Raw genomic sequence first — 21,590 nt, 5'->3', positions numbered from 1 at the left:
TCTGGCTTTTGTAATTTTATCTTTAAAGATTTTTAAGTACTGAAATAGAAGCTGGAGGTTGGTATTTCAGACATCAGGGACTATTCTAAGGTCCATTCACCTTTAGTAATTTCAGGAGGTGGTTCTCTAGCTGCTAAACTATTGCGCTGGGTAACTGACCTCACACTGAAGGCCCAGTTGAAGCAGGAGAGAGCAACATGTGGCACTGATGTCTAAAACAACAGGCATGCAGATTTTGTCAGGCACAGAGCAGAGGCACATGTGCTGGGAAGGCAGAGCACTCCACAAGGCCCTGCCATCAGAGGCAGCCAGCTCCTGGCTGCCCCTGACACTCACAGCTGAGACAGATCTGGAAACATCCATTCTGGACAGAAGAGAGACATCACTATGTACCTAATCCAAAGATTCTTAATTTGACAGGCTGCCACTTCCAAATCCCACCAAGCTTTAATTTTGAACAAAAGATGACCAATGAACATTGCTGCTGCCTCCAAATGCACCAAATGCACATGAAACCTTTCCTAAAAGCCCCATGGATTGTTAAAATTAGTAGTCAGTCTACACTTTGAAACAAGTGATGTACTTTCTACAGTGCTGGAGACACTGGCTGTCTTCACAAATCCAGATAAAGTGAGCACAGAGTGAGCAAGAGCATGAGAACATCAATGTGGTTCTGCCAAGCGGTGCAATCAGACAATGCCAAAGAGCTGTGCTTGGATAGCTGGCAAGCTTTCTCAGAAAGGTTACATAAGAGAAGTTTCCCTGCTGTAATTTTTGCATGGTAATTTGAATAGATTGTGATAGGTAGATTTGGTCAACAGTAAAATCTCAGAGCACTTCCTTCAAATGATTACAGCAGATCAAAAGGAAAATACATTTTTTTATTTTTAAGAATCAGATATATAAATATATTTGTTTACCTCATGGCTTTATTTTGTTGGAAAAACAAACTGGCTGAGAGCATAAACCTAGCTAACTGTAAAAATCTGCCACATATCTGTAGACAGGGAACATATTTTCAACCCACACACCTCAGTGATGCTCCAGACATAGCTAAGGTCCCAGCAAAACTGAGTGATGCAGACAGAAATGGGAAGAGAAGGAAGTAAGCCAAAAGTTGTTGATGAAACTCTCGGTGTCAATAGCATTACAATACTCAAAATTAAATTTATGTCAAAAAGAAAAACAGTTTCTATAAAGGCATAATGAGACGTAATTAATGACAATTAAACAATATTCTCCCTCATGCCTGTTCATTACAATACCTATGCTGGGTATTGCAATAAAAATTCCATTTAAATGGCATTATTAATTAAGTTGTTTTCCTTATTCCTGGCAGTAACTGAGCCTTACAAACAGCAGAAAAATGTTAACTTGGCATTGCAATCAAAAAGAAATATTATATTGTACTTTATTGATAAAGTAAAATAGATTCTTAGGTATATTTAGTCATTGCTTTAGTCACAAAATTCAGTTTTGTGATTGTCAAGGCTACAAATCAATTAGTTATGGAGAGTGGTTCTGCCCTACTATGACTTCTGCCACTGAATCCAACAGAAAGGGCAGCTGGTCCCCCACAATCTGGGAAGATCTGTGAGTGCCAGCAGCTGTCATACTAAATCCTGACTAATAATGGGGAACCACTGACAACAAACTCAGAAATAGCACTGAGGACAGAGGATGTTAGCCCTAGTCTACAGAAACAGACAATTAAATGATTTTTAACAATTACTTAAAACTCACCTCAGATAGTCACACACTATCTTTTTTACACTTTGCATCCTTCTAATGCGTCGGTCTCCTCTAATAAGGAAACTTGATTGCAATTTTTCCTGGACACTTCCTTCTCTTTCTACCTAAAAACCTCTTGAGCTGCTCTGTTCTTATTCTCATGAAGTTTTTGAGATGACTCTGAAGACAGCTGTCCATTATTTGAAATATACTGGCACATAATGTTCAGCTTATTTTTAATATTTGGGATGATGATAAAACAGTAACATTTTTAGATAGACAAAAAGCACGAGTGCTTATTATAATAATTGCAAACCAAGCACAATGTAGCTATTTTTATACAGTGCAGAAAATACTAATTATCTGTAATTATCAAACATGGCTTTCTAGTCTGGTATTTTTTCCATTCACATTTCATTTGAAGCTTTCATCATGATCTTATGGTTATCTGTGTTGTAGCAGAACCCAGGTTTTTCTACTGTTTCCCATAGAATGAAGTACCAAGTAAAATACATGTTTTCCCATAAGATATTTCATCTGTTAAGTCTAAATATTGGCTTTCTTTTCTGTCCAAACTGAATTTGCTTAAGTAGGAAAAAAATACTGATAGATAAAGAAAGTGGTCAAGTGATGAAGGCAATAGTGACAAAAATAATTATTTGGCCTTTTAAATGAAATGAAGTTACTTTTTGTTTGTTTTTGGTTTTCTTTTCTTCCAACAGAAGAGACACCCTTCTGTAATCACCAACATGTAAATACTTGCTTTATCACAATGAATAGCTGACTGGTGTATATTCTTGTTCTGACCACTGATAGCTGATATAAGGCTAACAAAATGATCAACCCCAAGTTACACAAAGAGTGAAGTGCTCAATGACTTCAAAGTATGACAGGCTGCCGTGAAGCAGTCAGGACAGGAAAGGCCTGACTAAGTAGCTCACATCCTACTGTGCATTCAAATGATATTCTATGTTCATGGAAACTTACTTAGCAGACATAAGACAAAACTCATGACAGATGCCTGCAATTTTTCAGTGTACAGCTCTTCATGCTTAGTTGACTGAATCTGGCATTGTGCAGTTCCAGCACTGACTGAGGAACTGAATTGCTCCCCTCTTCATTTCCATGTACAGTGAAAATGGCAGTAATTTCTTATATTGATTTACAAAATGTCAAGACAGTGCCATTGGTAACGAAGAATCAATTGCTAGAGTGACTCTTGGGGAAGAAAGAGGGGTTCTGCGGTTCCCAAATTCTCATTAATTTCATCCATTAATTGCTGAATCCACACTCCAGCAGAAATAATTAGTACAGTACAAATAGTTTGTTAATACAGCTGGTCAGAGTCTGTGACATGCAACAACATATTGGAAACAACTTCTGACTGGTTAGTTCCCTATAATTACACAGTGGATTTTTCTGTTAGGAAAAATCACATCCAAGAACAACTAAGCTCCTTCACTTAGTAAAATCTAAGCGGAGAGGGAAAATCCCAAAACGTGGAATTGAAGGATGGTGGTTACATATGAAATTTTGACCTGGTGCTTATTTTTGACCTAGGAGGTGCTCTTCAGAACTTTCCTTTTATTCATTCATTCACTGCAAGTGATGGATGCTGAAAGAGGTCGTAAGCCATGGGGAGACAAAGGAAACAAAGTCCTGTGTTGTCTCCACATAGTAAAACTGAACTCTTTCTGGTTTCACATGGACACTCTGTACCAAGCTGGTTAAAGCTGTTAATGTCTATATAGAAAGAGGTCAAACAAACGCCATTTCATTCTTCTTACTCTTTAATGGCTTATATTTAATACTGCTCTTCCCAGTCAGTCCTCCAAACAGGGGAAGAAGAATCTAAAATCTTCATGTTGGAAAAAAAAGGTTGCTTTTTTCCTTGGTTGCAAATCTGATTACAGACAGAAGTTAAGCAAATGAGCAGCTTAAAGAAATTCTAGTGTAAACTTGATCCCAAAATAAGGCAGTTTAAATTCTTTACTCCCCATTTTGTAATCCATTATTTCTGGGAGCTTTTCCTTGAATTCCTGACTTTAAACTAGAGCTATTTCTAATTCCTGTCTTCTATATGTTAATACACTATCTTTTGGTTCAGCACTTGCGTGTTTTTGTTCCTTTATTTCTTTCTCAACCATTTAACAGTAGATAAAGCCTCAAAGCAAAGGACCCACATTTTCCACAACTCCCTCCTATTTTCTCTTAGCAGGTCTAATTGACAGGAATAGAAAGTTTAAGTATCTTGTACACTGCAGAATGGTTGAGAGAGACCACGTGGGCTAGAAATGCAAGAATTCATGGGAAGACTTTCCTTTAGACTGAAATAACATTTTCAATTCCTTGTGATCCCCAAGACTGCATTAAGTGGCTTTAGAGTGTAGTGTCTGCTCTGGTCTCTACCCACGCTGACACTCTCTGCTCTCACCTCATCTTTGCAGACTTTGTAAACGTAGGAGTCTTTCCTGTCAGAGTGATGGAAGAAGTGCAAGACATACCAGACTCTTGATGCAGCTCCTTCCTCTGGCTGGGCTAATTGACGGAGCAGTAATTGACTGAGCAGCTCTGCAAAGGCAGACATGAAGTCTAGCAAACTGTCTCTTCTGCCTTATGTTGCCTGAGCAGAGGCAGCAAGATCTCAAGTCACTTTCTCTACCCCATACTCACTGTAACTAAAATAAGCCTGGGCATGACACATTCATCTCTGCACTTCTGAGAAGGGCTGGGTTACACCACCACTCACGGCAAGAGTGGTCTATTAGTCCTTCTGTCTGCAGCTGCCACAGGCACACCACAGACATCAGCCACACCTTATCAACGTGTACCGGCATATTCTGCTGCAATCATGCTGCAAAACAGGTGATTTCCCAGCTCGACAGTGATACTTCATATTGAATTCATTCTTTCATGCAAATACTACAAGGTGGTAGCATTTTCAAACTTGTGGCAACATATCTCTGTGAAGTACAAGACATGTCTCAAACGGGCTATACAAATGTGACATGCCACTTCAGCTGCTGTAAACTTCAGCAGATGCCAGAACACTATATTGGAGGCAATCACAGGGTGCTAGGGGTCACACAACACTGCAATCCCTCTCTTCTCTTAATATTACAGCCAATTTCCTACTCAGTCATTTCCCTTTCACACCTATGTTATGAAACATGTCTCCTCTGAAGACATGTTTCATAGACTCCTAAAAGGAAGGAGGGTGGTGCAGCCTGAAGAAGAGAAGGCTCTGGGGAGACCTTACAGCAGCCTTCTATTACCCAAAGGGGACCTGAAAGGGACTTCTCACAAAGACAGGAGAAAGGGGAATGGCTTTCACTGAAATAGGACAGGTTTAGATTAGATATTAAGAATAAATTCTTTGCTGTGAGGTGGTCAGACAATGCAACAGGTTGCCCAGAGAAGCTGTGGATGCCCCATCCCTGGATGTATTCAAGGTCAGGCTGGATGGTGCTTTGAGCAACCTGATCTAGCACAACATGTCCCCGTCCATGGCAGGGGGTTTGAAACAAAATGAGCTTAAATATCTGTTCCAACCCAAACCATTCTATGAAACAGTCAACTAAGATGAAGGAGTGCTTCCATCTTATATTAATGATTTCTACTCATTTATACTTGGCTGGCCTATTAAACGGGGAATATTTCTGATATTACATCTGCAGAGACGGGAAAACCACATATATGAATGAGTGCAATCCATTCGTCATTTTATGGACACAAAGTTCTCCAGAGAGCATCTCTGAGTGCTGAATTTTACATTCAGATTGCTGAGTTAGCTGAAATATGTGTAATATCACCAGTAGGCATTGAGCTCCTTATTGACTGTGGGCAGAGGAAGGCTGTTGTGCATTATTTCAGCTAGGATGTGAGCTGGCGTGCGCCCACAAAATGAAATGTTGTACAGCTATCTTTTCTTTACAGGGTATGTGAATAAATGATGTGTGGAGCTTTCAGCCCTTGCTCACTGGAAAGCTCCGTCCTCTTTCCCGAACACAGGAATAGAGGTGCATTAGACATGCTTGTATTTCTTAGTGCGCCTGTGGGAGAAATAATCCCGTAGAGCTGTCTTCCCATGCCCCTCAGATTCATAAGTAATCTGGCTCTTTGGGGCTGGCAAAGTGTAGAGCTCAGCTCACAATCAGTCTCCAGTGTTTTACTATATGTATGGCTGTTTTTCCCGGCTCCTCACAGTGATACTTCATGCCGAATTCTTTCTTGCATATTTATGCATTTATTTAGCAGCAGATGTTTACTTCTGATGATTTATGAGGCAATATTACAGAGACTGAGCACAATTAATGTGTTTTATAAGTGGGATTATTTCAATCCTACTTAAAAAAAGATTCTGTGTCAAAACTTAACTCTAAACCACACCTTTAAACTTCTTGCACATTCACACAAAATAGCCACAAATCCAATGACTGAAGGAAGCTGAAGAGCAGTGGCAAGCCCTACATTTGCATGTACATCCTTTGCTCTTTGGGGCTGGCAGCTGAGGTGGAAAGGGTGCTCAGGGGCTCAGCTTTGCTGGGTCAGAGGGGAATTTCTCCAGCTACTCAGCAACCCAGTTTCTTGCTTTGTTCACAGGAGATTCAACTCAGTAAGAACTACTTCAAAGGCTCTATGGAGCTTATGCTCTGTCTTGCATTGAAATGCAACAAGGTTGTTTGAACAACGACATGAAGATTTAAGGATCTTAAGGCCTTCTAGGCTCTATTATAAATTACCACTGATTTTAAAAAGAGGGAAGGAAAGAGAGATTGACTCTCTTCTTTCTGTTTTCTCTCCTCCACTCCTCAAGATGCTAAACTTGTGTCCAACAAGTAACAAAAACCAGATCAATATATTTCCGTAACTGTGATGACCTAAACTTCTAATTAACAAGTCAGTTAAAAGAAAGTCTTTGAAGACCATTTATGGTCTCAAGAGATTAAAAATCTGTAATCTGGACAACTATGCAAAGGAAGTTATGAGTGCAAAATGATCCTGTTCTGTTCCGTTATTAAAGTCAAGGACATTTTCTCATAGCCAACCATTGCTCCCACTAACTGAGTAAAACTCAAATTCCATACTATTTATAGTGAACATTTATGAAAATAATTAAGGAGATGAAGAAATGAAGGAAATCTTCTAAAATAAAATTTGGAAAACAGATTTTAACAAACAAATAGTGAAAAGTGACATTAATTAAAAATAAACAACCCACAAGAGAGGAAGAAGTCTAAATCTTCACTGTATGTTGCCTTTTGGACAATTATTTTCCCTATTTCACAATCAAATATCTGTATTAGACTTTTGCTCCAGCTCTATACACAAACATACATGAATGTAATGATGAAATAGGTGATAGTTAGCATTCCTAAAGATTGTATTAGCAATATTTCATCAAAATGAGAGGAAAAGAGTTCCAAAGATATGCTGAAAGTTATATTCATATCATGGAATTTTTACAGCCTATATTTTACACATACTTTTATAAGTACTTGACCCCACATAATTTAATTGTAGTTCAAGTAATTCTTTGAAGTTAATTCACTGACCATCAAGCTACAGGATGCTTGCAAAATATTCAAATTTTCTAATTTCTCAAAACAATTGCGACTTTTCATTAAGTCCTTGTGGCTTTTAGTGTTACCAAAGACTTGGCTAGTTAAAGGTTAGTATGTGACAGTCCATGTACAATCCATCAGACACCACTGTTCATAGTGACAATTATAAAAAATGGGACTCACCTATGAAGTAGGACAGCAGTATTGCCAGCAGCACTGAGACCCCTACAGCACAGAGTGCAGTACATTTCCAGCTACAGTACTTCGAAGACTTCTTGAATTTAAAAGCACTTCTGGACAGGGTGTTCCTAGGTAGTGGCCGAGTAGGAGGGGAATAAACAGAGCCTGATGCCATTGTGTACCCTGGCGTGGCAGTGCTGAACAGCGGTGTGGTCCCTGTTCCTGTTTTGAATAGGAAATGCCTGTGAAAGAAAGAGCATATGGTAAAGTATAAAAGTATATCAAGCTGGAGCACAGGCAATCATAACTCTTTTGTTTGATGTCGCCCATTTTTCAAATAGCTAACAACTTCCAGTCTACAAAGGGTCATAGAAGCAATAACTTGTCATGACACTTACATGTAAAAAGACACTTTCCCTTTAAGTGAAGACCAAAGCCCCCCACACATTAATAATACACTGGCATCCAGACAGGAAACAGAACTACCCAAAATACAGTGTAGCAGGGAGGAAGTCTCTCATAGTTTATCCGACAAGTAGGGACAGGCTTTCTGCTGCTGTTTATTTGTGTTGGCTTCTGCAACAGACTACAGGGAACTCCATTAAAAAGTCAATAATGAGCAATGTGACTGCAGTCCACATTACTTATCACAGCTTTCCTACGTTAAGTAAAAAGAAAACAGCAATCTCTGAGTTACAAATTTCTGGCAACTTCTTGAAAAATAGTCAGTTAAAATTTTTTTGGGGGTCTGTCCTAAGTATTCAGCTCACTAGTTCACATCTACTTGCACATATTCCTACCATAAAAAAATCTGATTATGGATACAAGGAGGTAGTTACAGCCTAGCAGAAACAGTCTAAAGAAATATATCTACTAAGTGTTCAAGAAGACCAAAACCCAGCAACAGATGTGAAAAGCAAAGTCAAAGTTAAGCACTCTGTGAGTTACCAGTTTATTTTTTCAATTAAAATTTCCAAAGGAAATATTACTCCCTGACCTTCTATATGGTAGAATCCAGTTCATGCAATCAAAATTACTTTGAAAGAGTCTCTAAACATGGCACATTCTACCTGGAGTTTTTCTCCAGATGCTCATGCACAACTCTATGAACAACAAAACCTCATTCAAAGCAAGGTCTTTGCACCAGAGGTTTCCCACCAAGTTGTTATGTTGGCAACCCTGTAGCATATGGCATGCCCTTACCTAATTAAACCCAGCAAAATGAATACATTATACGTAAAAATTGTAAGAAAGCATTCTGTGGAGACTTTGAACTTACTAACACACAGCTAAACAGAACCAGAAAGGGGTTTGGGTTTTGTCATAGCTAAGAGACACCCATGAATTGCTGATGCCCAGGTCCTCCTGAAGGTAAGTGCATGCTGTATTTGCCTCCTGCCTGTCACTTATACAGCACTGCTCAGAGGACCCAGCACTAACTGAGCCAGCTGCGCAGGGGAAAAGCCCTTCTAGTTAAACCACGTGGCACTGAGCTGCTTCTTAGATGATGGGACTTTGATTCTCTGGGACACATGCTTGGATTCTTGCATAGTAATGGAAAAATTTACACTGTTAGAGACAGTAGAAATTAGTTTGCCCCAATGCAGCCTGAGAAAAATACCAGCAGTTAATAAACAAGATTTGTTGTTTACAGATGATTTTGCTATGGGAGGTTAACGGATTAATTACAACACCTTGGCATAGGCCCTCTACTTGAAAATATTTGCATTACAAACATGATTCCATGAAATATTTTACATAGGTTACTTCATTCTGAATAATATTCAACTTGATGGCAGCAACAGAAGCTAATGCACTAGATCTGTACAACAGCCATGCCCCAATTTTTTTTAGCTTCTGAGCTCAGAGTATAATCAGCAATCTCAAAAGACAAAGTTCTGGTTGTTTAAATCCTGTCTAAGAAGGTACTTCATTAAAACCTGTGACATTTTTCAACGTAGCAAAGACCAAAATAATAACTAGCCCTATGTAAAAATATTTACAACAGCATTACTTGGATTGTACAGATTCAGAGAATCATGTAAATTCATCAAGTCCTGATAAGTGTCTTATCCACTTGACCTTTATTGTTCTTTCCTTTCTGGCTACATATGGTAAATGCTATGTCCAGGTATATTTCACAAACAGATCCCAAAAAAACCCCAACAAATGCAAAGGCAGCTGTTTCCCATTCCATGTGCAATGTGCATTGTTTTGGGGGACAGAAGAAAAGCCATACAATAGATATAACAATACTCCTATATATGAGCTTCCTGTTAAAAATAAGAAGCTGCCTGACCACCCTGCAATTTTCACACTCTCCTTCTTCAGTTGTAACGGTCAACAGACTAAAAATGGGAACTGGCATTATATGAGCACTTGATGAGCACTCTAATATACTTTAAGTTTTAAGAAAATAGCATAATAAAACAGTCTGCCACTGATATTTTCCTTTTTTATTTTCTCTGAGAAAGTGAGAATTGATGCTGGCTCTGGTAGACCACAGACTTCTAGAGACTGTAATCCATATTCTCAAAGCCTTTGAGGAGTTAATCCTATAGATAAACTCCAGAGATGACAGCGATGGTGTGAACTGTCATAACTCTGACAGTCCACCTCAGGCATCAAGGTAATGAAAGAAAATTGTAACTTTTATATGTGAATCTTAGAAAAATGTAGGCTGGAATTGACCCTTAAGATCATTGAGTCCAACTGTTAACTCAGCACTGCCAAGTCCACCTCTAAACCATGTCCCCAAATGCCACATCAACACATTTTTTAAATACCTGCAGGGATTATGACTCAACCACTTCCCTGGGCAGATTGTTCTGACGTGTGACAACCCTTTCAAAGAAGAAGCTTTTCCTAATATCCAATCTAAACCTCCCCTAGTGCAACTTGAAGCCATTTCTTCTTGTCCTATGGCTTGTGAGAAGAAAACAACCCCCACCTGCCTACAATCTCCTTCCAGGTGGTTATAGAGAGTGGTAAACCCCACCCCCCACAAGCCTGCTTTTCTCCAGGCTAAACAACCCCTGCTCCCTCAGCCACTCCTCATAAGGCTGGTGCTCCAGACCCTTCCCCAGCTTCCCTGCCCTTCTCTAGACCTGCTCCAGCACCTCCATGTCCTTCCTGAACCAGGGGCCCAGAACTGCACAAAGCACTTGAGGTGTGGCCCCACTTGTGCCAAGTACAGAGGGAAGAGCCTCTCCTGATCTTGCTGCCACGCTATTTTTGAGACAGGCCAGGAAGCTACCTGGCCTTCTTGGCCACCTGGGCACACTGCTGGATCGTGTTCACCTGGCAGTCAACCAGCACTTCCAGGGTTTTTCTGCAAGACAGCTTTCCAGCCACTCTTCCCCCAGCTGGTAGCACTGCAGGAGGTTTTTGTGACCCAAGTGCAGGACCCAGCATTTGGCCTTATTTAACCTTTTACAGCAGGCCTTGCTCCATCAATCCAGCTTGTCCAGATCATTCTGTGGAACCTTCCACACTCCAGCAGATCAACAGTCCCATCCAGCCTGGTGTGTCTGAACTTGCTGAGGGAGCACTTAATCTCTCCATTAATAAATCATTGATAAAGATTGTTGATAACAGACAAAGCATCATCAGCTGGGCAAGGGAGGTGATTACCCTGCTCTGCTCTGCACTGCTGGGGCGTCACCTTGAATACTGTGTGCAGTTTTGGGCACCGCGATATAAGAAGGTTAAAAAGTTATTAAAGAGTGTCCAAAGAAGGGCCATGAGGATGGTGAAGGGCTTTGAGGGGAAGCCATATGAGGAGCAGCTGAGGTCACTTGGTCTGTTCAGTCTGGAAAAGGGGAGACTGAGGGGAGACCTCATTGCAGTCTCCAATTTCCTTGTGAAGTGGAGAGGCAGACACTGATCTCTGTGGTGATCAGTGACAGGAGCCAAGGGAACGGCCTAAAGCTGTGTCAGGAGAGGTTCAGGTTGGATATTAGAAGAAGGTTCTTCACCTAGAAGGTGGTTGGACACAGGAACAGGCTCCCCAGGGAAGAGGTCACAGCACCAAACCTGAGAGAGTCCAGCAAGTGTTTGGACAACATTTTTGGGCACATGGTGTGACTCTTGGGGATGGTCCTGTGCAGGGCTGGGAATTGAACTTGATGATCTTGGTGGGTCCCTTCCAACACAGCTTCCTCTGTGATACTGGGAAATTAAAGAGGACTGCTGCCAATACTGAGCCATTGGGAACACCACTTGTGACTGGCCACCAGATGGATGGAACTGCGTTCACCACCCTCTGGACCAGGCCATTCAGCCACTTTCTACCCCTGAAGAGTGCACATGTCCATGGCATGATCAGCCAGTTACTCCAGGAGCGTGCTGTGGGAATTCAGGAATGTGCTGTCTTAGCAGCATACAGCACAGCTCCTCACTTTAAGCTATTCTCCTTTACTTTAAATCCCATGAATACAATGCCAGAGTGGTTGCACGGTCTGGCTGAACGCTGAGGGGAAAATAATGACAGAAAAGTCAGTTTGGCATCTTCATGTGGGTTAAGAAAATTTGTTTGGATATCTCTATTTCTAATGAGTGGAGTTATTAACAAAGTTGTCAGAGACTCTCCTGCTACATTAACTCCGAGTGATAAGTATTTAAAGTGTAATGCTATCAGACTTGCACATCTTGTCTGCCTCACTGAGCCATGCCAAACTGTTCCTATGAGACTCTTGGAAGGATATGGCATCTGACAACAAATCCAGGCTGCTTCCAGATAATGCAGAAATTCTTATGCTCTTGAAATATAATCCATCCACAAATGATTTAAATTATCTATATATCTATCTACCTTGCCTTTTCAAACTATGGAGCTCAAATAGCTAATTTCTAAAGCCTAAACTGTTTGCACTACTTGACCAGGCACTGACTTACAGGAAATTACACTATATCTCATCTCATAGGGAGCTTATAGCATCTGCAATAGTCTATCTTCCCTTCAAAATTGATCACATAACATGCATTTGCTACATCTTCACATAAGCAGCACTTTAAATATTTTATTAAGCTACAGAGTACAAAACTCCAGTGAATCATGCTAATATTTTACAAGACAAGCCAGTTCTGTATTATTAAATAATTCAACTTTTAAAGCAAATAATATTTGACTTTTACATTTATTCAATATATATTTCTGCCAACTTATTCAACAGATGTTGCTATTAAAAAGTCAGCTGATCTTAACATTTTAAGTGGGAAGTATTCAGTACCTAAAAAATCTAATCTACAAAACACAAAGTTATATCATAAACTAATCTTTGGATGCAAAGATAGCTGGGAAGTACCCTTATTTCACAAATGGGAGGCATTTTACTTAAGCTTTTGTCCCTACAATAAAAGATGGAAATACAGCATCAAAAATCTCAAAGGTGTCAGCTCAGAAAATAGAAGCATGTGAATAGAAGTAAAGTAATAATGTTTTTAATTTTACTCAGTACTCTTTGAGCACCAAGTGCTGATGTGCACTGGCTGACATGCAGATGGTTTCTCCCTTCTCATACTGGTGAGGAGACAGGGCTCAGAGCAAATCAGATATTTTTTGTGCTGCCACTTCCTTTGCGAAAATAAACCTCTACTAAACTCAGTAAATATAAAAACAGAAGGGGTAAAAAAGTGATAAAAACCGTCCATGAGTTTGGCAGAAAGATTAAGTTAACTGAAACTGTGTCTATATAGAAATGGAGATAGACTATCAAAATATTCAAGGACAGTAAGACTCAGCCCAGAAGCCCAAGTACTTTTGATATAAGACAGCCAGGTGTCCAGCAACAGAAATGTGATTTAGAGTAACTTTCTTCATGAAAGGATCTATGACAAGAACTTTTGACCGCAATTTAGAAGAAAATGGATACTATGCATCAATGAGTGCAATATTATATAAACACATCTGGAAAGCCCTGGACTCCAGATTGCCAGAAGCTGAGATATTATATAAATAAACTATCACCAAGCAAAAAAGGAATATTACACATTACTTCTTAAATAGACTGGTCTCAACTGGAATAGAGTTATTGCATAATTTTAACATTTCTGATGTAATTTTTTACATTAGATACATGACTTTTTTAGCTTATGCTGAAATTGCTTCACCTTGCTAAAGAACAATTTCTCTTATTTTGGGCATCATATATATAGAATGCTTCGCAATACCTGGAAGATGTAAAAAAGCCTACCTTACCATTTCAAAAAACTTTTTGGCAGCATTTTGGTTCTGTTTTAAATTAATTCTTATAGTGCAACACTGCCAATAGAGCGCTGAATCACATGGCAAGTATGTCACACCATATTAAAAGTCACACAGGACTTTACCAAAACTCATACTAAATATGGAATTGTGAATAAGGCCCAGCAAAATTACACTGAACTTTTCACAGTACATCAGAATATGCATCATATTTTATCACCCTGCCAGTGAGATTGAATGGCAGCTACTGTTACTTTGTGCAACATTATTATTTAGTTGTTGTCTGCTATCACAGAATAAAGGCCAATATTGCTAGGCCTTATGCATAGAAGAATGAAACACTCCTCATCTTAAGAGCTATAATACCACTGATCCAGAATAAATCTGTATTTAAAATATATGTGTTTAAAACCCCTAAATCAATTAATCCTAAATCTTTGGATCTTGTGTAACAGCATCTGAAAAATATGGAGGAGAATAAATCTAATTATCCGGTCATGTTTCTGAATAGAGAGATTCCATTGTGATCAGTAAAAAATGTCCTAGTGCTATAGGTTTTCTTGCAGTCCTATCTCCTACACTGTCCTAAATGCAATGTCTGGTCAGTTCCATGATGATCCAATTAGTGAAAAATGGCTTTACAGATCATTATAGCCCATTGCTATAAGACAAGTGAGGAAGAACAGCTTCAACACTCAGAAGACTGCACTACAAAAGGAATCCAATATTAGAAATTATTTCTGTACCTCTGATGGAGGTGTCTGTCTAAAAAGCAGTGTAAGAGGTAGGATTCCTGAAAGCATATGCAGAACAATGAGAAAGTTAGTTTATTCCAAAAATGGTGGAGAAAGAGATAACTTATCAGACAGTGAACAGTTACAAAAGCTGTGTAAAACTGTAGCCAAATAAGCAGAAACAGGAATTACTGTAGTAGGGTAGACCATCAAGAACAACACCCTGTCTGAAAGTGGCCAGTACAAAGGGAGGGAATGAATGCCTTCCAGTCTGTTTATTCACTAACAGCTTGCTCTTTCTCTAAGCAGCCCAAAACTCATGCTCTCACTGATGTCTTGTGGCATTTTGTTCTGCAGGCTAAACATGCACTATATCAAAATGTATTTCCTTCTATCAATTTCAATTTAAATTCAACTGATTATTTCCTTGTTTTTCTATAATGAGTATGTACTGTTTGCCCCGCAGTACACAAAGACAAGTTTTTATAATACTACTCTTTGGCTCACTTCATTTTTTAGGGTAAAACACAAAAAGCATTCATAACTAATTGCCTAAAGCAAAAAAAAAAAAAATTAGGCTTTTTATGGGTCAGGCAAAGGCAACTGTGGAGATGAGGAAAGCTATTTTCAGATACCTGTTGTTTCAGTGCAGAATAAATCAGAACTGACACTTGGATGTTGACAGAATAGAAAGTGACTTGAAGAGAGGTGAAGGAGAAAAGAAAAACTATCCCTAACATTTTTTGCATTTTTTTTCTTTTACCTCTAGGTATCAAAATATCCACATATAGTTAGATATATCTGGGACACTCTAAATCTTTCTTTCATGTAAGCAAAAAGTCCACTAATCTGTTTTTTCTGACTCATCTGTCGCCCTTGCAATTTGAGAAAAACTCTGGACACAATAGCAATCACCAGCAGAGAAGACCACTGTCGACTCAAAAGATCACTGTACTTTACTGGACTCTTCCAGCTAAGGCAACAGCATTCTTTTTTTCTGTAATCACCAATTAAATATTTCATTAAATGAGCACACCAATTTTCACATTGTGGAGCACAGGTTAATCCTCCCCCCAAACCAACTCAAATCTGCCAGTATCCATCTCTATTAAAAATTATCTATTTCCCTCTAAGGTGTGTTGAATCTTTGGAAATTATTACATGAATTAACACATTTTTAAGCAAGCCTAGGGAAAATGTCTTATGCATTCTGTTAAGGTCCTCAATCTATTAGCCTGGATTCACTCTGAGGCACAAGAGGTAACAGACCTTAGACACTTAGGATTAGAAACACATCAATTTCATTCTCCTAAGGCTCCAGAGGTGGAAAAAACTTCTATCAAATCCACTTTGAGTGAATGCAAGTTGAGAGAAATGTAAATTTTAGTGAATTTATGTTTCAGTGGCATACTTCTGTATCAGGACTCCTCTGCTTAGAATTCAATAGTACTCCTAATGACCTGGGTTTGACTTTTAATATAAAGGTACTGTTGAATTCCTAGGAATAAAAACTGTTAGCTATTCTGTATTGTAATGAACAAAACTGTGATGACTGCTCACCTGAACTAAAATTATACCACCAGATTTTTTCCCCCAGATGGTCCCAGTTCATAATGCACCTATCTGGAGTTAGAAGTAAACAATAATTCTGCTTTTCAATAACATAGTAGAACTTTCTACAAAAGGTTGGCAGCACCATGAGGCCAATGTAAGCAAATAAGACATAAGGGTAGCCAAAATTTTATTTTTCTGATGTTTCAAATGGGAAGAATAGATTTTCAGACAGAACACACTTCTAAGGTTTGGGAGCTCTGCCTCAAACAGATCATCACTGACACATGCAGAGATAGTGCACATCTATCTCTGTGCAAAGACCCTAGAAGTTTATTTGTCATTTCCATACAAAGAGATCAATTAATCTTCGAGTTAAAGAAAGGAGGGATAAATCCAGCTGCAGCTATTATAGTTTGCTCCTACTTCTCTCATTAAGGATTTTTTTTCTCTCCCTGACTTTCTTGAATGCAAACCAGCTGAATTTTTCCCTCCTGGGAGTGGGTTATCATGCTTTTCTGTTTGTTCAAAAAAACCTTATGACATACATTGCCCATCAAAATGAGGAGAAAGCCATTAAATGTGCAAAAGACAGTGGTCCAAGATCACGATCTATCACAGTACTGCACCTACTGACTGGTGTGCCCTCTCTCTGCTGACAGACCCTATTCATGCTGGATTCAACTGGGTTCCCTGAGAGAGACCATGACCCTCACCTGCCACCTGACATTAGAGACCTCTGTCTGATTTTCTAATGGATAGATCACATCAATAAATACAATTCCTTGCACTGAGTTGAGGAAACAGATAGAAAGAAAAGATTAATCTCTGCTGACTAACATTATAGGAAAGATGTAAAAGATAACAGAAATTCCTGGCTAGGTTTCATGTGAACTCTGGTTCATTGATGCATGAGAAAAGCTTTCCCAGCAGGCTCTAGCAGGAATTGGATTTTTGTTTCTCTGTGAACACTTAATGCCTGTCTTCATCTTCTTTGAACATTCTTCTGAGATGAAACCTTGTAGCTGGTGGTGTTTGCCCTTAGCACAGGCTTATGACTGACTTCCACAGAACCATATGGCTGCATTTAACATAACTCCAAGCCAGCACAGAAACTGTGTTATGCTGTGAATTTGTCTTAGTTTATTTTCTGGGCAGAACTGCAATAGAAGAAATTTCTTAGGAAGAAATAGAAGCGAATTTCCGCTTCCTTGGAGTCATTATTAATGCTATCACAATCCTGGAAAAAGCTTCAAGATCACAGCAGATGAAATGATGATCAAAGTTTGGGGGAAAGAAAGGAAGAGTAGATTGCTATTATCCCAGCTATTACCCATATGTAAAAACAGAGGAAACATCTGTGCGAAGTGGAGATAAGCCCCTTCTACCAAATTATTCAAATGTTTCAGAAAAGCACTTTACATATGGCAACACTTGCTTGAATTTGGCTTGGTTTACACCAAGAACCTGCCTTCTCTGCAAACTGAGCACTGACATCTGAGAAAGAACAAAAGTCCTACTAGGGTTAAAGTGTCTTCCTTACTGCTTGTGTGCTCTTTCACATCTGCCTCCTGCAGGCCACAGCTCCACTGCTGGCTGCTGGAGAGAGAATGGAGAAGTCAGGCATAGCAACTTGCAGCCGAAGCTTCAAAGAACAATTCTAATCTGCTGGGAAAATCACCAGGACATGATTTGAAGGACTGAATACTGACAAAAACCCCAAACTTCCTCTCCTTCAGTGCATTAGAGTCCATCTTCCTTTCCATCACCCCTACGTTCTTGGTGGTACAAGAAAGAATGCAGTGCTACAGGATGGAAAGGGCACCTGTTTTCCTCTTATTTGTTTCTCCAAATTCAGATTTGGGCTGCTAATTCTGGACCCCAGAGAAGGAGTAGTTAATTTCTGCACATTTAGGATCAAAATAATCAGAATAATTAGATGGCTCTGCCAAGCCTGCTCCTTTGTGCTCCTCTGCTATGCTGCACTCTGTGAAGATGAACAAGGGCAACAAACAAAGCCAAGCCACACTTTGCAGAAATGAGCAAGAGAGTCCAACACAAAGAAAGTCTTGTGCTGGGTGAACAAGGAAAGAAACCTGGCTCAGTTGTAGCTACTCATACTGCTCACTGCAGGACTGTCCCACTACTTACTTTCCAGATAAGAGTAAAACGCGATCTGTGTATTGCTGGAAAAATATCAAGTAGTTCTGTTGCCTTACAGGCTTCCTCTGGGTCTCTCAGGACTAGTACTCACACAGACCTATGGTACAGTGAGTGACTCGGCTCTCGATATTGTTGATGTTCAATTCTGAAGAAGGCAGCACTTGGGAGTGAACTTGGCAGCCCTTTACTGCACTTATACTGAATTCAGTATTTCTGATGCAATATTCCTGCTATTACAGTTCTCCTCTCTCCAAAGGAAGGGAGAGCAGAGGAAAGCATCTGAATTTTGCAGTGAGGACCTGAAATGTTTATGTGAGCAGTAAGGATTTGTATTACACTTCCTTATCTTCTCCGCTCTTCTGGAATCATATCGCTAACAAGACAGTCAGGAAAAGTTGTCTCTGAGATGAGGCACTCTAACCTTAGCCAATTCCTATCTTAAATAATGAATAAATTACACTTTCCAAGCAGAAAATCAAAGGAATGTAGAGCAAAGCTACTCCTCCAATCTTTTTACTACTCTTGCTGTCTTCATAAAGTTGGAAGAGAACAATTGCTCTAAATGTCTCAAAAGGCACACAGAGAGTATTTAAAAAAGAAATATAGTTTAAGAAGGCATTATTTACCCAAGGATTAATTCAGAAGTTGGAACAAAGGTTGAAATTTTGTCTGGACTGACTGAGCATAGTCTCTCATATGCAACATGCCACCTTTCACAAAACTGAGAGACCACCATTCACAGATTCACAAAGGCAGAGGATTACACCTTTTGCCCAGAGGAGGGTGATGCTTTATATTTTATGGTACTCATTTTCACACACAACTTTTTGCAGATGGTCTTCTCTTCATGCAATCAGCATTATCAGAGATATTGAATGCAGGCACTATACAGTCATCCAGGTCTTTGTTTTGCTGTGACATTTGGTATGGTTTCCTCACCTGTTTGAATGTGACAGAAAGAATCTCCAGAATCTGTTAAAATCCCCTTCTGGTTCAACTTGACCTGCACTTACTGGGATGGCAAGCTCAGCTACAGCCAAGAAACTGCAGAAAGAAGTTAGCTTTTAACTTCTCAAGGTTTTTGTGCTAGCTTTATGATTTTTTCTTTTTTTACTGAAGTGTTAACTTGTGATTTTATTTAAGAAAGTTTGAAGAAACTTTGGAAATCATATTGAAAGCTTTCTCATCTGCATAGGCCATCACAGATAGAAAATATATGGTTTGACTATTTCTGGCCTCTGTCACTAGTAGAGCATATGCCAGCAGCCAAGGTTTCTCCCCATGCTGAGTCAGTCCCATAGGTGATGAGGTGCATACAATTCATTTCACAAATAATCACAAGCAGTAAAATACAAGAAATTATCTCCATTTTCATCGTAGACACTCAGCCTCTAGTCCTCTAGCATTTCATCTGTCTCCCACCTTGCCTAACCAACCAGTCTAAGTTCCTTCTTATGGACTACTCCATCTACCCATTTGGACGCCCATTCCTACCCCTTCTGTACTCAGCCTCTTTCAATTTTCTCCTCTACCATATTAAGTTTAATAGAGCATGCCCTAAACTCAGCTCTCCTGAACTTTCTCCCAAACGAACGACAAAAACCCTGAATCAATCTCCTCACAAAGAATTCCTACTTAAATACAACAGAAGTTTTCTAACATTACAAAAGTATGAAATTTTCAGAAAATCTGGGGACAATAGAAAACAGAGAATACAGAATATAGAAAAAATACAGAAATAGAAAACACCAGCATGCTTTATCTATAAGTAATTTAAATACAGTCATTTGCTAATAGTGAATCTTATATATTTTCAGATTTTGACACCCAGGTAACTTAGGGAAGAGGACTACCAAGTTAGGTAAAAGGAAAACAGACTTCTTACTTCAAACTAAGCTGATTTGTCAACAGGTACACTAACATATATTTGTACATCTGAGAAAATAATAAAGCCAACAATACATACCACTAAAATACACTGAGATTTCCAGCTGTCCTATGACAATTAATGCACACTGAATACGTCTCCTGAAGCAATAAACAACTATTCTTTAGGTCTAGGCCTATGAAACATTAGAATTTCTATGTAAAATGTATATTTCTATAGTAATTCTTAACACCAAAGGTGTCAAATTGATTACATAAATATTCTCTCCATAAGCCATACAAATTAAGAAATAGTATATCAGAATGCATGACATGAAAACAAAGAAACAAATATATAATGATTCTAGCTGTGACACAGTATGTTAGTGACATTGATAAACTGAATCTTCATGCTGATAGCATGTTGTAGTCTCAAATCTATTATGCTTTGGAACTGATGTATTATTATCTCTGGACAACTTTCACACCAGGAGATGATCCCTGCTAGCATAATTTTAAAAATGAAGGGATTACAAACAAGATAAATTTCATTGTATTGTTACCTGAATTAGTCTCAACTAACAGAAATTTCATATAACATACACCATTTGCTAAAATACTTAATTTGTTGATCCTATTACAAACATATAAAGCATAAACCAGGCACAGTTCTATTAACTCTACTACAGCATTTATGCATCTGAACCAGTATTGTATGGTAATTGTTCTACAGGGAACAATAATATTTGGCTTTGTTCTGTTTTAATACACTATGCTTACAAATTTTACTTTGAAGACAATATATTGGGATCTTCTGGTAAATATCTGCAATATCTTTGAGTTTGCTGATAATGATTGACTAATTGAATTTAACATACAATTCTCTTCCTGCTGTTGATTTTAATTCGTGGCTAGGTGAAAGCTTAAGAGTTTTTGGGAGAAGCAGATCGATGTACTGTGTCAATATATATTACAGATTAATTAGTAGGCAACTGCAGATCTCCTCATTTAATCAAATAGCACATTGTCCCTTTTATGAAGTTAGGAGTTACCATTAACAAAACAGAATTTGGACATAAAAATTTGATTTTTAGTGGAGTATGAACAAATTAACAGAGAAAGGTAAATTTATGATTAACAATTCAAAAGTGGTACTGCTTTGTCAGGGTTTTTTTTCTCTGTGTGTGTGGAACAGAAATGAATTATACTGATTTGGCATGAGAATGCCAAGAAATAGTTCAAAAATTAGACACAGATTATCGACAAAGTTAAGTAGATATGGAACAATTATAAAATAGAAATTTTACTTAAACAAATTGAAATATTAATTTATGTGGAATTCTCTACTTAAAGTTACATCTTTATCAGCAGTTTCAATCTCAAACTAGCTGGCAAAAATATTAGAGATTAGGTATGTAACTCCTGCTAACTTCTTTGATTGGTTATTCTTTATCCTATAATATATGTTATAATATTTCTAAAAGACATATTTGCCAAGTAGTAAATACATTACAAAGGAAGGATCGGACCTGGTAAATGTGTAATCATGCAAAGAGTTTGCAACAGCCTGCAGAATTGTGCCATCGAGAATTAATA

The 21,590-nt window shown here is 38.7% G+C and overlaps 1 protein-coding gene across 7 annotated transcripts in view; it reads right to left on the bottom strand.

Moving 5' to 3' along the window:
• Nucleotides 1-21,590, bottom strand: part of TENM3 (teneurin transmembrane protein 3) — a 314,810-nt gene that overhangs the window by 108,017 nt on the left and 185,203 nt on the right. For 6 of the 7 annotated variants that reach the window (XM_058803859.1, XM_058803860.1, XM_058803861.1 and 3 more), the window contains one exon: nucleotides 7,479-7,717. In XM_058803859.1, coding sequence (XP_058659842.1) covers nucleotides 7,479-7,717 — 239 coding nt within the window. Of the gene's footprint in view, nucleotides 1-7,039; nucleotides 7,051-7,474; nucleotides 7,718-21,590 lie in introns of all 7 variants that reach the window. The other variant, XM_058803866.1, reaches the window with a different exon arrangement.

This window comes from Ammospiza caudacuta, chromosome 4 (assembly GCF_027887145.1).
Source record: "Ammospiza caudacuta isolate bAmmCau1 chromosome 4, bAmmCau1.pri, whole genome shotgun sequence".
NCBI classification, from domain to species: Eukaryota; Metazoa; Chordata; class Aves; order Passeriformes; family Passerellidae; genus Ammospiza; species Ammospiza caudacuta.
Note: the sequence above shows the minus strand (reverse complement) of the source record. Positions and strands in the feature narration are given on the sequence as shown.